Source organism: Perognathus longimembris, chromosome 20 (assembly GCF_023159225.1).
Source record: "Perognathus longimembris pacificus isolate PPM17 chromosome 20, ASM2315922v1, whole genome shotgun sequence".
Lineage (NCBI taxonomy): Eukaryota > Metazoa > Chordata > Mammalia > Rodentia > Heteromyidae > Perognathus > Perognathus longimembris.
This window is the reverse complement of record NC_063180.1, coordinates 17061852-17081758: the sequence shown is the minus strand read 5'-3', so window position 1 is coordinate 17081758 and position 19907 is coordinate 17061852. Positions and strand designations below refer to the sequence as shown.

Here is a 19907-nt window from a genome sequence, read left to right as displayed (position 1 = left end):
AAGAAAAAAAGAAAGAAAAGAATGAATTTTCAAATTTAGGCTTTTCCATAAAAATCATGTAACAAAGACAAGGATTCCAAAATCAAACATGCACTTTTTACTGTTTATTCACTTTCAGGAAGAATATTTAGCTTAAATTTTGTCCACTAAATTAGGCTTTGCTTTAAGTTGTTAAAAACTCTTTAAGACAAAATACCAAATCAAAGTAAAAATGTTCCAACGAATGGGGAGAAATCCCTTCCCTTTCTTTGATCCATCAAGAATCAAATGCCACTCAGCTGCCATACTTCTCTTGTCCAACACTCTAGTCTTAACTGCCGGGCTCTGTTGGATCTGGAGCACATCATCTTCTGAGAACTACTTCATTCCACACACCCCGATTTATTACATCTTAACCTCGGTGCATCTTCCAGATTGTAAAAGGGCTGACATTCCTGCCCTCCTGACTATATAGGTAGTTTTAAGTTGAGCCATAATTAAAATTGCAAAGTGAAAAAAGCTGTGCAACTAGTGGCTCATGCCTATAATCCTAGCTTCTCAGGAGGCTTAGTAGCTGGTTCCAACCAAGGCTGGGCAGGAAGGTCTATGAGGTGCTTATCTCATGGACCAATTCCCCCTGACTGGGAAGAGGATTGTCCCAGGCAGAAGGAAAGGCAAAATCAACAGCGACCAAGGGGACTATACATAGTATTTGATGCACATCAAAGAGAACTGTCTGGAGAAAGGTAGGAAATGAGGTCATTTGGGTAGAAATCAGGAAGCCAGAGCCAAATCATAAACTGTAATATAAGTTAAAACTTCCAGGTGTATTTTTAGAACTTGGAGTAAGTCTGGCCTGTATAAGAAAGCCAGCTCAGGCAGGAATGTCCATGCAGTCATTTGTTGTTGTTGCCAGTCCTAGGGCTTGAACTTAGGGCCTGAGCACTATCCCTGGCTTCTTTTTTGCTCAAGGCTAGTACTCTGCTATGTGAGCCACAGCGCCACTTCTGGCTTTTTCTGTGTACGTGGTGTCAGAGTTGAACCCAGGGCTTCATGTATGCAAGGCAAGCCCTCTACCACTAGGCCACATTCCCAGCCCTTGATTCAGTTTTTACAGTTAAGCTTATGAAGCTTTTTTTTCCGCCCCCCCCTGGCTTGAACTTGGCTTGGGCACTGTCCCTGAGCTCTTGAGCTCAAAGCTAGAGCCCTACCACTTTGAGCCACAGTGCCACTTCTGGTTTTCTGGTGGTTTAGTGGAGATAAAAGTTTCACAGACTTTTCTGCCTGGGATGGTTTTGAACCACAATCCTCAGATCTCAGCATCCTGGGTAGCTAGGAGTACAGGTGTGAGCCACCAAAAATCTTTTTAACCATATCTTTAGCATTATTGGGAATTCATAGTTTATTAGTATCTGATTGTCATTGGGCCAGCTACACATTTGCCCTATGTGATTATGTGTGCATCTGCAGAGGATATGTATATCTTCTAACAATTGTGTGTCAATTTCTACTGGTTTTGTTATAATTAAGGAAATGGATATGCAATAGTGACCTAATAAAAAACTCAACTGCCTTCACATATTTTTTTTTTTTTTTTGGTCATGGGGCTTTAACTCAGCGCCCGGACACTGTCCCTGAGCTTTTTCCCTCAAGGCTAGCACTCTTCCACTTTGACCCATAGCACCACTTCTGTTTTTTGGTTTCATTGGAGATAACAGTCTCAAGGACTTTCCTGCCCAGGCTGGCTTTCAATCTGTCTTCAGATGTCAGTCTCCTAAGCAGCTAGGGTTACAGGTGTGAGCCACCAGGGCCCAGCTTACTGAGGGATTTCTAATAGGGAAGACAGACAATAAGGAAGATGTATAAATAAAATACATATTATAGGAGACTGGTTCTAAGGAGAGGAAGATGAAGGTATGAGACCAATAGGAATGGCCCTTTTGAAGATTTGGAACAGGTACGAGATCTATTTGTCTATGCATCTATAGTATATGTAACACACAGATACATAAACACCCTATACAGGTAATGAAAAGGATACTAATATTGTATATATTAATATATGTATTATATACATTTGTGCCTACAAAATTCATCCTTTTATTTGATTGTGCCTACATATATCCTTTTTTTGCCAGTCCTGAGGCTTGAACTCAGGGCCTGGGCACTGTCCCTGAGCTGCTTTTTCTCAAGGCTAACACTCTGCTACTTGAGCCACAGTGCCACTTCTGGCCATTCTCTGTATATATGGTGCTGGGGAATTGAACCCAGGGCTTCATGTATATGAGGCAAGCACTCTTACCACTTGGCCATATTCCCAGCCCCCACATCTTTAAAACCATCCTTAAATGTTGACAATAAGACAATGTTCCAGATACATCCTCAATGTTTCCCACACAGTCATTAAGTTAGCTACCTTCCAAAGACGTTTCTTGCTTGTTTTTGATAAGGTTTTCACTTTATTGCCCAAATTAGTCTTAAACTTGAAATCCTCCTGCCTCAGCCTTCCAAGTGTTGTGGTTACAGGCTTGTATCACTATACTTGGCAAAGAATTTAGGCATGGAGAACACAAGCATTTATATTTGCAAAGGAATATAAAATCAAGTATCCTTGCTGTTAACAAAATATTTCAGTGCCAGGCACCAGTGGCTCATGCCTTTCATTATAGCTACTCAGGAAGCTTAGATCTGAGGATCACCATTCAAAGCCAGCCTGGGGCCTGGGAATATGGCCTAGTGGCAAGAATGCTTGCCTTGTATACATGATGCCCTGGATTCGATACCCCAGCACCACATATATAGGAAATGACCAGAAGTGCTGTGGCAGAGTGCTAGCCTTGAGCAAGAAGCCAGGGGCAGTGCTCAGGCCCTGAGTCCAAGGCCCAGGACTGGCAAAAAAAAAAGCCAGCCTGGTCAAGAAAGTCCACAGGACTCTAAAAGGAATACTCAGAAAAAGCCAGACGTGTTTATCGTTCAAGTAATAGAGTGATAAGCTTGAGCAAAAGAATCTCAGGCACAATTCAAGCACCAGGACCAGAAAAAAAAAATCTTCACATAGAACTCACTTGAATGTGTGTGTGTGTGTGTGTAGTCCACGCTGGCACTGGGCTTTGAATTTAGGACCCCTGGCTGCAGCCCGTTAGCTTTTATTTGCAAAAGGCTGGCATTCTACTACTTGTGCCATAACTCCTCTTCCAGTTTTTGTTTTTGTTTTTCTGGCTAATTGTAGCGTCTCACAGACTTTTCTGACAGAGCTGGCCTTAAACCATCGTCCTCAGGGCTGATCCTCCTGAGTAGTTAGGATTAAAGGCATGAGCCACCATCGCCTGTAAAAAATTACCATTTTAAACTCAATTCAGCAGCATTTAATATGTTTACAGTGCTGGACAAGAATCATCTCGATTTCCAAACTGTTTCCATCATTCCAAAGTAGCACTATCTACCCATTAGTTTCTCCCCTTGTCTTCCCCAGATCCCCAGGTAAGCATTAATCCATGTTCTGACTCCCCGCTTCCCCTGAGACCCTTCCTGCGGGAGCAGCAGGGGTGGCTTTGGCTCTTTCCACAATCCGCTACTGGAGCCGAACTACAAGCCCCAGAACCATTTGCGCTGAGCGTAGCCAATCCGACTACATTTCCCAGCCGGCACCACGGGCTGTCTCCGAGCAGTGGGCGGCAAAGGTACATCAGCTTCCACAAGCAAGGATGAGAACCGAGGGGCTCACGCAGACACCTGAGAGTCGACAGGTAGGACCTGTGCTCCCGACCAGCCGGTGTAGAGCAGCTGTCGGGGAGCGTGGGTCCACAGAGTTGGGGTGCTCAGAGTGCACGTTGTAACTATCTGCACTTCCGTCCTGCGATGCCCGTGAGGCCTACACCTGAGAGGTGAGGGTCTCTCGGTGTCCCGAACACATGACCGCCAGGGCCTCACTGTGGGAGGGGAGGGGGGAACAGGTGCGTACCTGAATGTCGGCGTTTGTAGGGACATTCGGCTGCCACCTGGGCTGTTAAATTGTGACGAAGTAGTACATACCCTCCTTCCCCCCTTGCTGGAACCAGGTCTTGAATTAAAACGCTGTTTTTTTGTTTCCCAACCAGGGATATGGTGCTGCGTTTGCAGGATCACAGATCTTACAAAACTTTTACAGAGACAATTTATATGTAAGTAACATTTGTCAATATCGTCATATTTTCCAGTTTTTCTGTGTGTGTGTGTGTATGCTGGGGTTTTTCTGTGTGTGTGTGTGTGTGTGTGTGTGTGTGTGTGCTGGTACAGGAGCTTGAACTTAGGGCCTGGGGGCTGTCCCCCAGCTTTTGTGACCAAGTCTAGTGCACTGCCACTTGAGTCACAGCTCCACTTCTGGCTTTTTGTGGCTAACTGGAGATAAGAGTCTCATGAACTTTCCTCCCTGGCTTCAAACCGTGATCCTCAGATCTCAGCCTCCTGGGTAGCCAGGATGACAGGCGTGAGCCCTAGCATCCTGCTCTGAAAGGAATTTTTTAAACTCCAAATAATTAATTTTGACAACCAAACTTGTTACTACTGTCATTTTGCTCTTTAATTAAAAAGTATTACATATCAAGGTAACAATTCCCACGAAACGCTTCCACACCCCAAAGACAACCAATATGGCGTATGGATCTGTAATAAATATACAGTACCATTTTTGTACTGTTTACTGACACAACTATGCCATACTTTATAGTATATATTTGTGTATTTTGTAAGAGTCATGATATTCCAGCATAGAAATGAGCACTTTATATTTACTGATCTATGTTCCTCTACTCATGAAATTTGTTAGATTCAAGTAAGGGCAGTATGTGCCATGCTTCTGTGAATGCAGTGGTAACATCTGTGTACTTGTGGTGTTTCTGAGGCCAGTGCACTGGGAAAACTAACATCTTCATCTTTTTTTTTTTTTTTTTGCCAGTCCTGGGGTTTGAACTCAGGGCCTGAGCACTGTCCCTGGCTTTTTGCTCAAGGCTAGCACTCTACCACTTGAGCCACAGCACCACTGCTGGCTTTTTTTATATATGTGGTACTGAGGAATTGAACCCAAGGTTTCATGTATACAAGGCAAGCACTCTACCACTAGGCCACATTCCTGGCCCTTTGCCTGTTTTTAAATTAAGATGTTGTTCTGCATAATTTTTTTTGTTTTTGCCTTAATGCTGTTCAGGTTTCATTTTTGTGTGTAAGGTAGATACTATTATTTTGTAACCATATAATTCTTGCATTTTGGGGGTGGGCTATCCTTGCCTCCACCATTTTCACAGCCCTAAGTTCCCCTATCTTGGCTCTTGGTGTCAGTTCCTACTTTGTTTCCACTGATTTGTTTATACAGTCAATAGCACAGTAAATCACAAAAGCTTTAAATAGTCTGTTAGAATGCCTATCAGAGTGTGTATTCCCTTGTTGTTTTGTGTTATCAAGTTTCAGAATTTTGTGTCCTTTATCTTTCCACATAACATTTTTAAATGCTTTGGAACTCCAACTATAATTAACATGTAAAATATGAGTGGAAGTACATTAAACGTAGAGAATTAGAAGGGTACTTACATTTTTACAGTGTTCTCTTTGCGGTCATAATTTTGTTTTGCTTCAATTTGCAGGTATTCTTTTGTGTCCTTCAACATGTTTTATAACTTTATAAAACTGTCACACACTCATTGCCGTATTTATTGTAATATCAACAAATTTTGTAATTATTCCTTATGTAAAAGGTTATTTTATATTTCTTAATTTTTCCCATCTTTTTTTTCTTATTAGTAGATTGGCTAGGAACTCAAGTATTATGTTGATACCCAACAGCATCCATTGTCTTTCAGACTTGAATAATATTGATTAGATATTGTCCATAAGTAAGGAGTCTACTGAAGGCTTTTGATGGCCAATTTATTGGCCACCTTGTTGAGAATTGTTTGACTTCTTCATAAGATTTTCCTATATACATATGTTTCTGCTGTAGAACCACTCATATAATGTGCCATGAAATTCACCTGATTCTCAGTGAGTATGAATTCTCTGGTGTCTAACCAGGTGGGACTTTTGGCTGAAAGCTTTGCCACACTCAAGACAGTGGTAGGGCTTCTCACCTGTATGCTTCCTCATGTGAAGAGTAAGAGATGAGATTTGAGAAAAGGCTTTTCCACACTTAGTGCAGTCAAAGGGTTTCTCACCTGTGTGCCCTCGTATATGTATAGTAAGGGACGAGCTCTGGGAGAAGGCTTTTCCACACTTGTTACATTCATATGGCTTCTCACCCGTGTGACCTCTCATATGCACAATAAGGGAAGTTCTTTGAGAGAAAGCTTTCCCACACTCATTACAGACATAGGGCTTCTCTCCAGTATGACTTCGCATATGTAAATTAAGCAGTGAGCACTGAGAGAAGGCTTTCCCACACTTATCACATTCATAAGGCTTTTCTCCAGTGTGACTTCTCAAGTGAAGAGTAAGGGATGCAATCTGAGAAAAGGCTTTACCACATTTATTGCAGTCATAAGGTTTCTCTCCAGTATGAACTTTCTGATGTGTAATAAAGTTTTGCTTCTGACTGAAGGCTTTGCCACATTCATTACATTCATAGGGTTTTTCTCCAGAATGAATTTTTTCATGAGCAATGAGATTTGATTTCTGGCTAAAAGCTTTGCCACATTCTTTACAGATATAGGGTTTTTCTCCAGTATGAATTCTCTGGTGTCTAACAAGATTTGACATCTGAATAAAAGCTTTCCCACACTCATTACATTCATAGGGCTTCTCTCGAGTATGAATTTTCTGGTGGGTAATGAAGTTTTTCTTGTGGCTGAAGGCTTTTCTGCACTCTTTACATTCATAGGGCTTCTCACCTGTATGACTTCTTGTGTGTACTGTAAGGGCAGAGCTTTGAGAAAAGGCTTTGCCACATTCATTGCATTCATAGGGTTTCTCACCGGTATGGATTCTCACATGTATAATGAGCATGGAAAACTGAGAGAAGGCTTTTCCGCATTTATCACACTTATAGGGTTTTTCTCCTGTATGACTTCTCATATGAAGAGCGAGGGATGCAACTCGAGGAAAGGCTTTGCCACATTCATTACACGCATAAGGCCTCTCCCCAGTGTGAACTTTCTGATGTGCAATAAGGCTTTGCTTTTGGCTGAAGGCTTTCCCACATTCGTTACATTCATAAGGTTTCTCTCCAGTGTGAATCTTTTCATGATCGATGAGATTTGATTTCTGACTGAAGGATTTCCCACAGTCCCTACATGCATAGGGTTTCTCTCCAGTATGAATTCTTTGATGTCGAATGAGGTTTGACATTTTAATGAAAATTTTCCCGCATTCATTACACTCATAAGTCTGGTCCCTACTATGAACTTTAAGATGTTTAATGAGTTTATCTTTGTGGCTAAAGGTTTTCCTACATTTGTTACAATTGAAGGGTTTCTCTCCAGTATGAAATCTCAGGTGCCTGATGAGGTCTAATGTTTGACTAAAGCTCTTTCCACAATGATTACACTTGAAGGGGGTCAGGTCACAAGGGGATGAGCTATTGTCATATGATTTTATAGCTTCATCAAACTTTAAATGTTCCTTTCTAATAAGGTATTTCACATTATTATGACAGCCAAAATTATGTCTTAAACATTTCCCAAATAAGTCATATTCGTAGACATCATGTCTGGAAGGAATAAAATCTGAGCTTAGAGGAAATATACCTTCAAATTTGTGACACTCATTGGCTTTTTCTTCAGTCAGTGTTTTCTTGAAAACTTCTCTCAATAGTCTGTCCTGGATTTTCTGATGCTCATCAATGTTCCATATTGTTCCTAAAATAGATTGTAAATACATACTGTGTGAACTTTTTCAAATGTTGAAATATCAAGAAAGTTTAAAGATGTTTAATGACATTGATGTTTAGTTCAATGATTCTTCTCCCATTACTAACCACATGTACAACGTTTTGAGAAGGAAGATCTAGGAAAGGAAATGTTGAATAGAAGCAGATATTTATGGATACAAATGCATGTGAAAGAAAACAACCTATTAGGGAATAAAAAGGAAATACACACCATACAAGTAAAGAAGAAACAATGCTATTTAAAAAAACAACAGAGCTAAAAAAAAAACCATTGAAACATGTATTTATGTGTTACTAGAAAATACCAATTACCAAAACTAACTGTAGGAGCTGTAGAAAACTTACATGAAAAATTTCCATCAAACACACACACACACACACACACATATGAAAACCTTCTGAGATCAAAATGAAAATTCATCTAAATTTATGTGGGAGTTCTAATAATCATTTTAAGGAGCAACACAGACTGGGAAGAATGTTACAAAAGGAACAAAATTCCTGTTAGTGTATGAAAGTAAACATGAGATTAATACCGAAACCTGAAAAGATGGCACACTAAAAAAGCAAACTACACAAGTGGTACTATGGCTCATGCCTGTAATCCTAGCTACTCAGGAGGCTGAGATCTGAGGATCAAGGTTCGAAGCTAGTCCAGGCAGGAAAGTCTGTGAGATTCTCATCTCCAATAAACATCCAAAAAATGGAAGTGGCACTGTGGCTCAAGTGGTAGAGGGCTAGCCTTGAGCTGAAGCGCTCAGGGACAGCACCCAGGCTCAGAGTTCAAGCCCCACAACCAAAAAAAGAAAACTACACACTAAATTCATTCATGAAAACAAACATTAAAATTCAATATGAAGGGCTGGGAATATGGCCTAGTGGCAAGACTGCTTGCCTCGTATACATAAAGCCCTGGGTTCGATTCTTCAGCACCACATACATAGAAAACGGCCAGAAATGGCACTGTGGCTCAAGTGGCAGAGTGCTAGTCTTGAGCAAAAAGAAGCCAGGGACAGTGCTCAGGCCCTGAGTCCAAGGCTCAGGACTGGCCAAAAAAAAAAAAAAAAAAATTCTATGTGAAACATCAAAAATGCCCAGAAGAGTAAAAGTGACCCAAAAATATATTAAAAGCAAAATATCCTTGAATAAATTGTTAGAAATATAAGTCAGAACTGGCTCTGTGGATCAAGTGGTAGAGCACTAGCTTTGAGCTGAAGAGCTCAGGGACAGTGCCCAAGCCCAGAGTGCAAACCCCACGGCTGACAAAAAAGAAAGACATTAAAAAATGAATAACGAGGGCTGGGGATATAGCCTAGTGGCAAGAGTGCCTGCCTCGGATACACGAGGCCCTAGGTTCGATTCCTCAGCACCACATATACAGAAAACGGCCAGAAGCGGCGCTGTGGCTCAAGTGGCAGAGTGCTAGCCTTGAGCGGGAAGAAGCCAGGGACAGTGCTCAGGCCCTGAGTCCAAGGCCCAGGACTGGCCAAAAAAAAAAAAAAAAATGAATAATGAAAATTCAAATATAGTCCTTAAATACTTAAAAGATGCTGCAGGTTAGGAATATACCTCGGTAGAAGAGCACTTGCTAGCATTTGCAAGGCCCTCCATGTCTAAATATCATAATCAAACCCATTACCTTATACACATAATACATGCTAATTCAAAATGGTGAAACTGGGCTGGGATGTAGCTCAGTGGCAAAGCGCTTGCCTAGCAAGTGCAACATACTGGATTCGATCCCCAGTACTAAAATAAAAAGAAAAAAGACAAAATGGTGAAACTCAACATGAGTGGGACCTCATAGACATTTAACTTAGAAAAAAAAATAGTAAACAACTCAAACACCATCACAATAGTATGAAGGGGAAAAAAAATCCAGAAGTAATCAAATTAAAGTTGGGAATAGAAAAAGATGAGTATTGGGGATGGGAATGTGGCCTAGTGGTAGAGTACTTGCCTAGCATGCATGAAGCCCTGGGTTCGCTTCCACAGCACCACATAAACAGAAAAAGCCGCAAATGGTGCTGTGGTTCAAGAGGCAGAGTTCTAGCCCTGAGCAAAAAGAAGCCAGGGACAGTGCTCAGGCTCTGAGTCTAAAGCCCAGGACTGGCAAAAAAAAAAAGTATTGTCACTATTCCTACTTATATGCTATTAGTGCAATTAAATAAGAAATGAGGCAGAGACAGCAAATCTTAGAAAAGAGAAAGGTAAAATACTATATTGCGCCGGTACTAGGGCTTGACCTCAGAGCCCTGTATACTTGATCAACCTTTTTTCTCATGGTTGAGTTTCTATCATGTGAAACATACCTTCAATTCCAGCTTTTTAGCACTCAAATGTTTGTTGAGGGCTGGGAATGTGGCTTAGCTGTGGAGTGCTTGCCTAGCATGCATGAAGCCCTGGGTTCGATTCCTCAGCACCACATATATAGAAAGTGGCCAGAAGTGGTGCTGTGGCTTAAAGTGGTAGAGCTCCAGCCTTGAGCAAAGAAGCTCAGGGACAGTGCCCAGGACCTGAGTTCAAGCCCCAGGACTTGCAAAAAATAAAAATAAAATAAAAAGGTATCTCAGCTTTACAATGAATCCATACTAACTGTTATTACAAAAGTCAACCCTTGGAGTCAATGCCCTTGGAGAACATCGCAGGTACTTATTGTGTAACCATTACTAGGATCCAATTGCCTCCCCATCTGTCTGCCTGCCTCCCCACCTGTCTGCCTCCCTCCCACTAACCTGAACAGTGTCTCCTTAGCACTTCATCCTCTACTACCCATGGTTCTTCTTCTTGTTCCAACTTGAAAATCACATCAGGTTTGGCAACTGGATAGCCTGTCAGTTGGAAATAACATAAATTTGGACAACCATATCAGGAACAAAGAATGGAGAAATTGAGCTTGGGTCCAGGAAAACCAGGCTTTCTGAAGGACAAGAAAATGTGGCTTCTGGAAACGCTATATCCTGGAACATAGCCATGCTTGAGAGTTACAAAATGGATAGAAGCTTGGGAAAAAAGGAAACTCAAAGCTAAACCCACTCTAACACTGTGTCCATATGTGTCAGAAACACTGGGGGGCGGGGGTGGGGGAGTAATAAGTACTTTATTCCTAGAATTTAACCTACACAATAAACCCCTCTTACCCACTGTAATTAAGTTGTTATAGTTTTCTAGCATTACATTCCGGTAGAGGTCCCTCTGTGCATTATCCAACTGCTTCCATTCCTCCTGGGTGAAGTCAATAGCCACATCTTTGAATGTCACTGTTCCCTGTAACAACACATTCTTGCTCAATCTGAAGTCATTTTACATCATGTGGATAAAACATATTGAATCTTGTTCAGCTGTTACTCAGAAATGGAGTTTATTATTTTAAGACACTGCCTATTATTAGCACATATACTTAATTACTATAAGGGGTTAAGAATGCCTGTAGTGGGGCTGGGGATATGGCCTAGTGGCAAGAGTGCCTGCCTCATATACATGAGGCCCTGGGTTCGATTCCCCAGCACCACATATACAGAAAATGGCCAGAAGTGGCGCTGTGGCTCAAGTGGCAGAGTGCTAGCCTTGAGCAAAAAGAAGCCAGGGACAGTGTTCAGCCCCTGAGTCCAAACCCCAGGACTGGCAAAAAAAAAAAAAAAAAGAATGCCTGTAGTGGGCTGGGAATATGGCCTAGTGGCAAGAGAGCCTGCCTCATATACATGAAGCCCTGGGTTCAATTCCCCAGTACCACATATATGGAAAATGGCCAGAAGTGGCACTGTGGCTCAAGTGGCAGAGTGCTAGCCATGAGCAAGAGGAAAACAGGGACAGTGCTCAGGCCCTGAGTCCAAGGCCCAGGACTGGCAAAAAAAAAAAAAGAATGCCTGTAGTCCCAGCTACTTGTGAATTGGAGATCAGAAGGATTTCAGTTCAAGGCCAGCCTGGAAACAAAAGTTAGCAAGAGCTCCTTCCAATCAATAAGCCACACATGTGGTAGTCTTTTGATCCCAGCTACTGGGAAGTGTAGAATGTGAGGCTCTATTAGAAAATAACTCCAGCCCTTAGTTTCAACTAAAAAAAGGGCTAGAGGAATTGCTAAGTGGTAGAACATCTATCTGCCTAGCCAGCAATTATGAGCCCCTGAATTCAAACTCCAATACAAAAAAAAGAAAGAAAAAAAGAAGGAAGGAAGAAAGAAGGAAAGGAAAGAAAAAAGAGGAGAGAGACAGAAAAGGAGGGAGACAGAAAGAAGAGAAAGAAAGGGAGGGAAAGGAGGCAGAGTGAGAGAAGGAGGGAAAGAAAGAAAAATTGATTCCTTTTGAGTTTTTGGCTGCAGAACTTAAATTCCGGGCCTGGGCACTGTCCCTGAGCCTCTTGGTGTTCAAGGCTACCACTTGAGGGACAGTTCCACTTCTCACTTTTTTTTTTGCCAGTCCTGGCCACTTGAGTCACAGTGCCACTTCTGGCCTTTTCTATATATGTGGTGCTGAGGAATCAAACCCAGAGCTTCATGTATACGAGATAAGCACTTTACCACTAGGCCATATTCCCAGCCCCACTTCTCACTTTTTTGAGTAGTTTATTGGAGATAAGAGTCTCATGGGGATTTTTCTGCCTGGGCTGCCTTTAAACCACCATCCTCAGATCTCAGCCTCCTGAGTAGCTAGGATTTGATGTGAGCCACCAGTGCTGGCAAGATTGCTTCTTAAACACATGTAAAGAAAGGGACAAGGGTTGGGAATATGGCCTAGTGGTAGAATGCTTCCACTAGTGGTAGAGTGCTAGCCTTGAGCAAAGAGTAAGCCAAGGACAGTGCTCAGGCCCTGAGTCCAAGGCCCAGAACTGGCAAAAAGAAAAAAAAAGTCATGGACTTAATCTTGCAACCCTATTTCTGAAAGCATGGTTTATGTACATGGGCTTTTAAAACTTACCATATGGAATACTGTTGTCCCCTTAAATTCCATTGTGGAGTAAGACATGAAGAAAGACACTATTATTTACCTGACACTCAGCCATTTTCTCTTCTTTCAGGGAGAGATAGGACTTGAGTAGGTAGAGCTGGTGAACAGAATAAAAGTCATTAGCATCAGATGCTTGCTTGGAATGTGATTTGGGAATCTCGTACTTCACATATACTATATTCCAAACTGAAATCTGAGTCTCCTTGAGTCAGTTTTTATGTTGTTTACCTTCTCAATAAGTTCATTCCATTTTATTTTCTTTCCTTTTTCTCCTTGCAGTACTGGGTTTGAATGCCAGGCCTTGTGCATGATTGGCAGGTGCTCTCCCATGTGAGCAATGCCCCCAGTCCTATTTGGCTTTAGTTTTCAGGAACAGTTTCATCTTTTTGACCTAGGCCAGCTTCAGCCAGTAATCCTCCTTGACCAACCTCCCATGTAGCTGGGATGGCAGGCACATACCAGTGCATCTGAATTATTGGTTGAGTCTCACTCATTTTTTGTTAAACTGTGATTGCTGCCTTCTAAGTATCTGGGATTAAAGGCATGAGCCACTATACCTGGCTAATAATTCCAATCTTAGTTACTTGGATAAATATCAGGTCAACTCATCTACATCAATTCTGTCAGCAAACTGACAGCTCTACCTTTAAGTTCTACTCAGTACATGTTTACTTCTCATTATTTTTACTAATTTGATCTACATAGCCAGTATCTTTTGCCTAGTTTATTGTAATAGTTGCCTAGCTGATCTTTCTGATCTTTCCCTTGCCTCCTCCCTGGCCCTTTCCTTCTTTCTCCAGTAGTTCATTCTCATCAGAGCAACCAAACATGACATTCTTTCTTTATGAACAGATATTATCACTTCTATGCTTAAAACTCAAATATCTTCCCATGTTGCTCAAAGCCAAAAACATTACTATGGGGTCTAAGGTCCAACTTGCTCTGCCTTCCTTCCCTCCACTTAGCTTTCCTCTCTCATCTCCCACACTCTGAACCCTGTTCTCTCCCTCACTCTGTTTTAGCCATACTAGCCTCTTCATTTTAACAGGTATGTTGCCACCACAGTGGTGGCTCATGCTATAATCCAGATCCCACCAGATCCCACTCTTGGGAGGAGCTCACATCCTGAGCTTGAACAAAAAAGAAAAAAGAAATAACCCTTGGACTGGGAATGTGGCTTAGTGGTAGAGTGCTTGCTTAGCATGCATTAATCCACAAATTCAATTCCTAACTACTACATAAACAGAAAATGCGGGAAGTGGTGCTGTGGCTCAAGTGGTAGTGTCCTAGCCTTGAGCAAAGGAAGCCCAGAACAGTGCCCAGCCCTGAGTCCAAGCTGCAGGACTGGCAAAAAACAAATATACACCACTAGCTCCTATCTGAAAAAATAAAAGCAAAAAAGGATGGAGGTGTGGTTTAAGTGGTAGAGGGCCTGCCAAGCAAGCATAATTCCCTGAGTGTAATCCCCAGTCCTCCCTAAAACCAAAAGCCCTTTCCAACTGTTATTCCCTCTATACAGAACAAGCTTTCCCTCAGTTACACCCACCATGAGGTTCTTTAATTCCTTCATATGTTTATGCCTTCTCTATCTATCCCATTTCAAACTCTTAACTCCCATCTCTAATTTTAAATATTCTCCTTCTTTGTTCTTTCTCCCATCTTTTCCATTTCTTATTTAACTTACTTACCTTGTTATTAACTAGCCCACAACAGTAGTGCCATGACAGTAAGAAATTGTCTCTTGTCCACTGTTACATCTTAAGCACCTGGAATACTGTGCATTATACAGTCAGCATTCAGTGAAAGGCGAGTCTATGAATGAGTGGATCCTTACCACCGAAAGAACTCTGAAAATGAAATTTGAAAATAGGACACTCCTTTAGAAAACATAATTACAAGAGTTTTTTTAACATCTTTTTTTTTTTTTTTTGGCCAGTCCTGGGGCTTGGACTCAGGGCCTGAGCACTGTCCCTGGCTTTGCTCAAGGCTAGCACTCTGCCACTTGAGCCACAGCACCACTTCTGGCCATTTTCTGTATATGTGGTGCTGGGGAATCGAACCCAGGGCCTCATGTATATGAGGCAGGCACTCTTGCCACTAGGCCATATCCCCAGTCCCCCCCCCCCTTTTTTTTTTCTTATTTATTGTCAAAGTGATGTACAGAGAGGTTACAGTTTCATACATTAGGCATTGGATACATTTCTTGTACTGTTTGTTACCTCCTCCCTCATTCCCCCCTCCCCCCTCAATTAACATCTTGATTTGCATTCTCTATTTATATACTATGGTCCTAAATCCTTATACATAAAGTGTGAAGATACTGAAAAATTAACATAAAATGTTCAAGGATGTCATATCATGCAAATTTGGGTCTGTACCCATACTGGGACTTGAACGTGAACTCAGGGCCTCATAGGATTTCATACTTTTGATCAGCTTTGTGTGTGTGTGTGTGTGTGTGTGTGTGTGTGTGTACTTGTCCCTTGGGTTACAAGAGTTTTTATAATGCTAGATTTCAGTAGCAATCAAGAAACTACAAATTAAAGTATCTCACAGCTATGAGGTTAACAATGTTAACTGTCATAGAACTCTAGCCTCGAGCACAGAGAGACTCAGGGATGGCACAGGGGCCCCTGAGTTCAAGCCCCAGGACTGGCAAAAAAAAAACAAAAAAAAAAACTCACAGGCGTTTCTACCCAGGCTAGCTTTGAATCGCGATCCTCATATTTCTTTAACTAGGATTACAAGCCGCCGGCACCGGGCTAGGGATAGTAAACGTTGATAATAGTTGTATGGCCGGTAGAATTATGAATGATGTTTGTCCTTTTAGCTTTTGTGTATTTTTCGGTTTGGGCAATGGGGTGGGGAACAAGAACAGTCGATTACACATGTATATATAACATGCTAACATACGAAAAGAAAGCTACGAGTAAGCAAATATTAGGGCAAGTCTTAGGGCTATTGATGTATCAGATAAAAACATACTTTTAATTACGAAAGGAAAACAAGCAGCACTCGTTCAAACACAGCCTGAAACATACTACATTAGCCTGCCCTGTCTCCCGGCTCCAGTCCCTCATTCATTCGTGATCGCGCCCACATCCCAACATAAAACAGAAAGGAAAGCGCACATTAGAACCCACCACATCGAGACACACCACGCCCGCCGCCGCGGAGCACCCCCGCTCCGCGCTCCGCACCCAACCCCGCTGCAGGGGGCCCCTAGGCCCCCGCCTCCACTGGGCGCAGAGGGTCCCGGGTTCGGAGCCGGTGGCGCCCGAGGACTCACCGTCACACACTGGTCCCGATTCCACAGTGCATCCCCGCCCCAGACACACGGCCCGTGCGGCCGCAGCCGGCGCCCTGATCGCCGCTGCCTGCGGCTGAGACAGCGGAGGCGTCGGACAGTTCGACGAGGGGCAACGTTTCCCAGAATGCCCCGTGGTTGCTTCCGGGCAGCCAATGGGCAAGGCGTGGGAATACCGCTCCTCCCTACCCCGGCGACGGTTAATGGTGCACCTGTCTGCGTAGGACGACAAGCCCAAGGTTTTTCTGGAGTGGTCGCCCTGACGACCTGCACTTTCAGAGCCTGCAAGTATAACTTGGTACCCAGAAAAATGGAAGTAGGACTGCGGCTTTCTTGCTCGAGACTACATTTCCCATAGGCCTCCGCGGCCAGTAAAATTTGTGAGCTTAAACCCCGCTTTCTTCGTGATAACCCCAGGATTGGGGTTGGGTCCGAGTGGGAAGCCACGCTTCGGTCTGTGTAGTTCCGGCGTGTCAGGATTCCACTGCGAAGTGGAAAAGTGGGCGAAGCCCAGGGATTCCTGGAGGCAAGTGGGCCAGAACCTCTAGATCCTGGCAACAGTCAGAAGAGGAAGCGACTTTATGTGACTCTGTGACACGAGTGCCATGGGATTTGGAGTTTATGAAATTGACACTCCTTGAGGCCCAGTGACTGAAGATTGTGCAAATTCGACCATTTGGGAACCATATTGTTGGTAAAGTCTCCAGCTTAAATCAGCCCAATAGTCTACGTTGTAAAGGACTCCTTTTTGTCTCGCAGGCTGTTTAACTTGTGATTTTTTTTTTTTTTTTTGGCCAGTCCTGGGCCTTGGACTCCGGGCCTGAGCACTGTCCCTGGCTTCTTTTTGCTCAAGGCTAGCACTCCGCCACTTGAGCCACAGCGCCGCTTCTGGCCGTTTTCTGTATATGTGGTGCTGGGGAATCGAACCTAGGGCCTCGCGTATCCGAGGCAGGCACTCTTGCCACTAGGCTATATCCCCAGCCCCCTGATTTTTTTTTTTTAACCAGTCTTGAGCCTTGGACTCAGGGCCTGAGCACTGTCCCTGGCTTCTTTTTGCTCAAGGCTAGCACTCTGCCACTTGAGCCACAGAGCCACTTCTGGCCGTTTTCTATATATGTGGTGCTGGGGAATCGAACCCAGGGAGGGCTTCATGTATATGAGGCAAGCACTCTTGCCACTAGGCCATATTCCCAGCCCCTAACTTGTGTTTTGAAATAAAACACTACCCTACCTACTTTGTCTTGACAATATATTCCTGGAAAAGATTGCTGGATCAACCACCTTGGCAGAAATATTGACCAACGGATCACTCCAGTAGCCTCCTGGAACAGCTAGCTGAACCACAACTCTAAAACCAAACGTCAAAGCCCAGCGCTAATCCAGCCACTGAGATCTGAGGATCTTGGTTTGAAACCAATCTGGGCAGGAAAGTCCTTGATAATTATATCCAATTGACCACCAGAAAGCCAGAAGTACTAGCCTTGAGCGGAAAAAGCTCACGGAAAGTGCCCAGACCCTGAGTGCAACCACACAACCGACACTCCCTCACTCCAACACACACAAACACTTCAGCAGTGCATTTCCTCTGTATCTCCGTGTGTGTGTGTGTGTGTTTGCCTGCCCAGTCCTGCGGCTTAAACTAAGGGCCTAGGCACTGTCCCTGAGCTGCTTTTGCACAGTGCCACTTCAGGCCTTTTCTGTTTATGTCATACCGAGGAATCGAACCCAGGGAGGCAAGCACTCGACTAATAAGCTACATTCCTGGCCATAGTTGCTTTTTATTAAAGTACTTCTTTCATGTAACACAGTTTACTTTTACTATTATTTTACTTTACACAGAACATAGTGCTATGCCAAGGCGCGAGACGACCACCAAGAAGACCACCGAGAGCCAGACGTTCCAAAATGCAAAAGCAAGCGGCTTACACCGACGCAGCGGAGATAGGGAGGAAGGCCCCGAGCCGGATTTTTACAGGACTTATAAAGGCGAAAACTATGAAATTTACAGCAACCAGGTGTTTGAGCAGAATTAGGGTATGGACAGAAGGCTGATTGGCTCGGGGCTAGGGGAATTCTAGGGTGGGCAAAGGTTATCAAGGAAGTTTCCCAGCTGGCTGGGTTTTCACAAGCTGTCCTGCCAAATGGAGTGAATGGTAGTCTGGGTCTGTTTACAATGCCCTTTCATCCTACATTAGCATAGTCACTTCCCAAGGCAAGGCACAGCACAGAGTGGAGCCTGACTTCAAGATAGCTTTGTTCAAGGAATTTACAAGCGTAGAGGGGAGTGAGTCTGACTTTAGGGTTGCTAAGGAATTTGCAGCTCAACAATTTCAGCACAAGTAAGTCAGTTCCTGGATTTTATGCATGCTCTGGGTCATTCATATTTTCATATAACAACCAAATGGCTGCTGCCTCAAGATGGGGTCATTTTGGCTTTATAATAGAAACCTTAGCCACAGCTTATTTTTCTCCTATCCCTAGTAGTATTGTGGTCATATATGCTATAAATTTGAAATTATATTTTTGTTTTTGTTTGAACAGTAATTTATCTTTTGGTAACATCTTTTATATCAAAGGGACAGTGCCGGGGGAAGTGGGGAATGAGGGAAGAGGTAACAGTACAAGAAATGTACCCAAGGGGCTGGGAATATGGCCTAGGGGCAAGAGTGCTTGCCTCGTGTACATGAGGCCCTGGGTTCGATTTCTCAGCACCACATATACAGAAAATGGCCAGAAGTGGCGCTGTGGCTCAAGTGGCAGAGTGCTAGCCTTGAGCAAAAAAGAAGCCAAGGATAGTGCTCAGGCCCTGAGTTCACGGCCTAGGACTGGCCAAAAAAGAAAGAAAGAAATGTACCCAAGGGCTGGGAATATGGCCTAGTGGTAGAGTGTTTGCCTCCTATACATGAAGCCCTGGGTTCGATTCCCCAGCACCACATATATAGAAAACAGCCAGAAGTGGCGCTGTGGTTCAAGTGGCAGAGTGCTAGCCTTGAGCAAAAAGAAGCCAGGGACAGTGCTCAGGCCCTGAGTCCAAGCCCCAGGACTGGCAAAAAAAAGAAAAAGAAATGTACCCAAGGCCTAAAGTATGAAACTGTAACCTCTCTGTACATTACTTTGACCATAAATTTAAAAAAAGAATTTCTGTTAAAAAATAAATATTCCACATTAAAAAAGGGACAGTGCCCAGGCCCTGAGTTCAAGCCCGGTTACACATACAAAACAAAGCAATCCGAACTTTTCAGCTGTTCACCTTACGTAGGCTAGAGACAAGGAGCGCGGCACCGGCATCTACAGACCGCAAGTGGGAGTGCACCCGTGGAGCGGAACTCAATGGCGCCGCAGCCGTTTCTGCGCGGACTACATTTCCCAACATCCCCCGCGGAAAGAGCGAGCCTCTCGTGCGTCCTCCCGGGGATCCAGTCTGGTGTGGCGCTGCTTTCTGGGCCGCTGAGCATGGGTTCCATCCAGTTTCAGGGGCAGGTGGTGAGGTTGGAGTTGAGGAGAGCCCCCGAGCCTGCGTCATCAAAATGGAAACGGGCTCAGATTCAGTTCGACAGGTGAGGGAGTGGCCGACGCCTTCCGACACGCCCGCCCTCAGACCTGTGGGTCGTTGAGTCGGGGGTTGCTATGGCAACGGGTGACGCTGCCACGGGGGGGCGGGGTGGGGGCGTGTCACGTCATCTCTGTGTGACTGTGGGTGTCAGCGCTTCAGTGACTAAACCCGGCGTTATGGGTAGCTCTCCAAGGTGCCTCCACCCTTGGCCTCTTTCGATCACCTCTAAAGTATTTCTGGCTTAGGGGTGTGGGTGGGGAGCACTGGTGACCC

General features: G+C 43.8%; 1 protein-coding gene across 2 annotated transcripts; it reads right to left on the bottom strand.

Annotated features, from left to right (window-relative positions):
- Positions 1-5127: 5127 nt before the first annotated feature.
- Positions 5128-16181, bottom strand: LOC125367944 (zinc finger protein 569). 2 transcript variants are annotated; one of them, XM_048368691.1, is made up of 6 exons: positions 16064-16181; positions 14463-14621; positions 12815-12871; positions 10972-11098; positions 10567-10662; positions 5128-7799 (listed from the first exon to the last, which is right to left on the bottom strand). In XM_048368691.1, exons 3-6 carry the CDS (start codon positions 12827-12829, stop codon positions 5989-5991), a joined length of 2049 nt encoding a protein of 682 aa, XP_048224648.1. In that variant the 5' UTR covers positions 12830-12871; positions 14463-14621; positions 16064-16181; the 3' UTR covers positions 5128-5988. The 2 variants fall into 2 exon arrangements, with proteins under 2 accessions (XP_048224648.1, XP_048224649.1); XM_048368692.1 differs by lacking the exon at positions 10567-10662.
- Between the last annotated feature and the right edge of the window lie 3726 nt (positions 16182-19907).

What these genes read in the sequence shown, in the direction of transcription:
- LOC125367944 (XM_048368691.1), bottom strand. An exon ending in TAACAACTTAATTACAGTGG is followed by an intron (nt 10,663 to 10,971) that starts GTAAGAGGGGTT and finishes TCCAACTGACAG; the next exon opens with GCTATCCAGTTGCCAAACCT. An exon ending in GCTAAGGAGACACTGTTCAG is followed by an intron (nt 7,800 to 10,566) that starts GTTAGTGGGAGG and finishes AATCTATTTTAG; the next exon opens with GAACAATATGGAACATTGAT.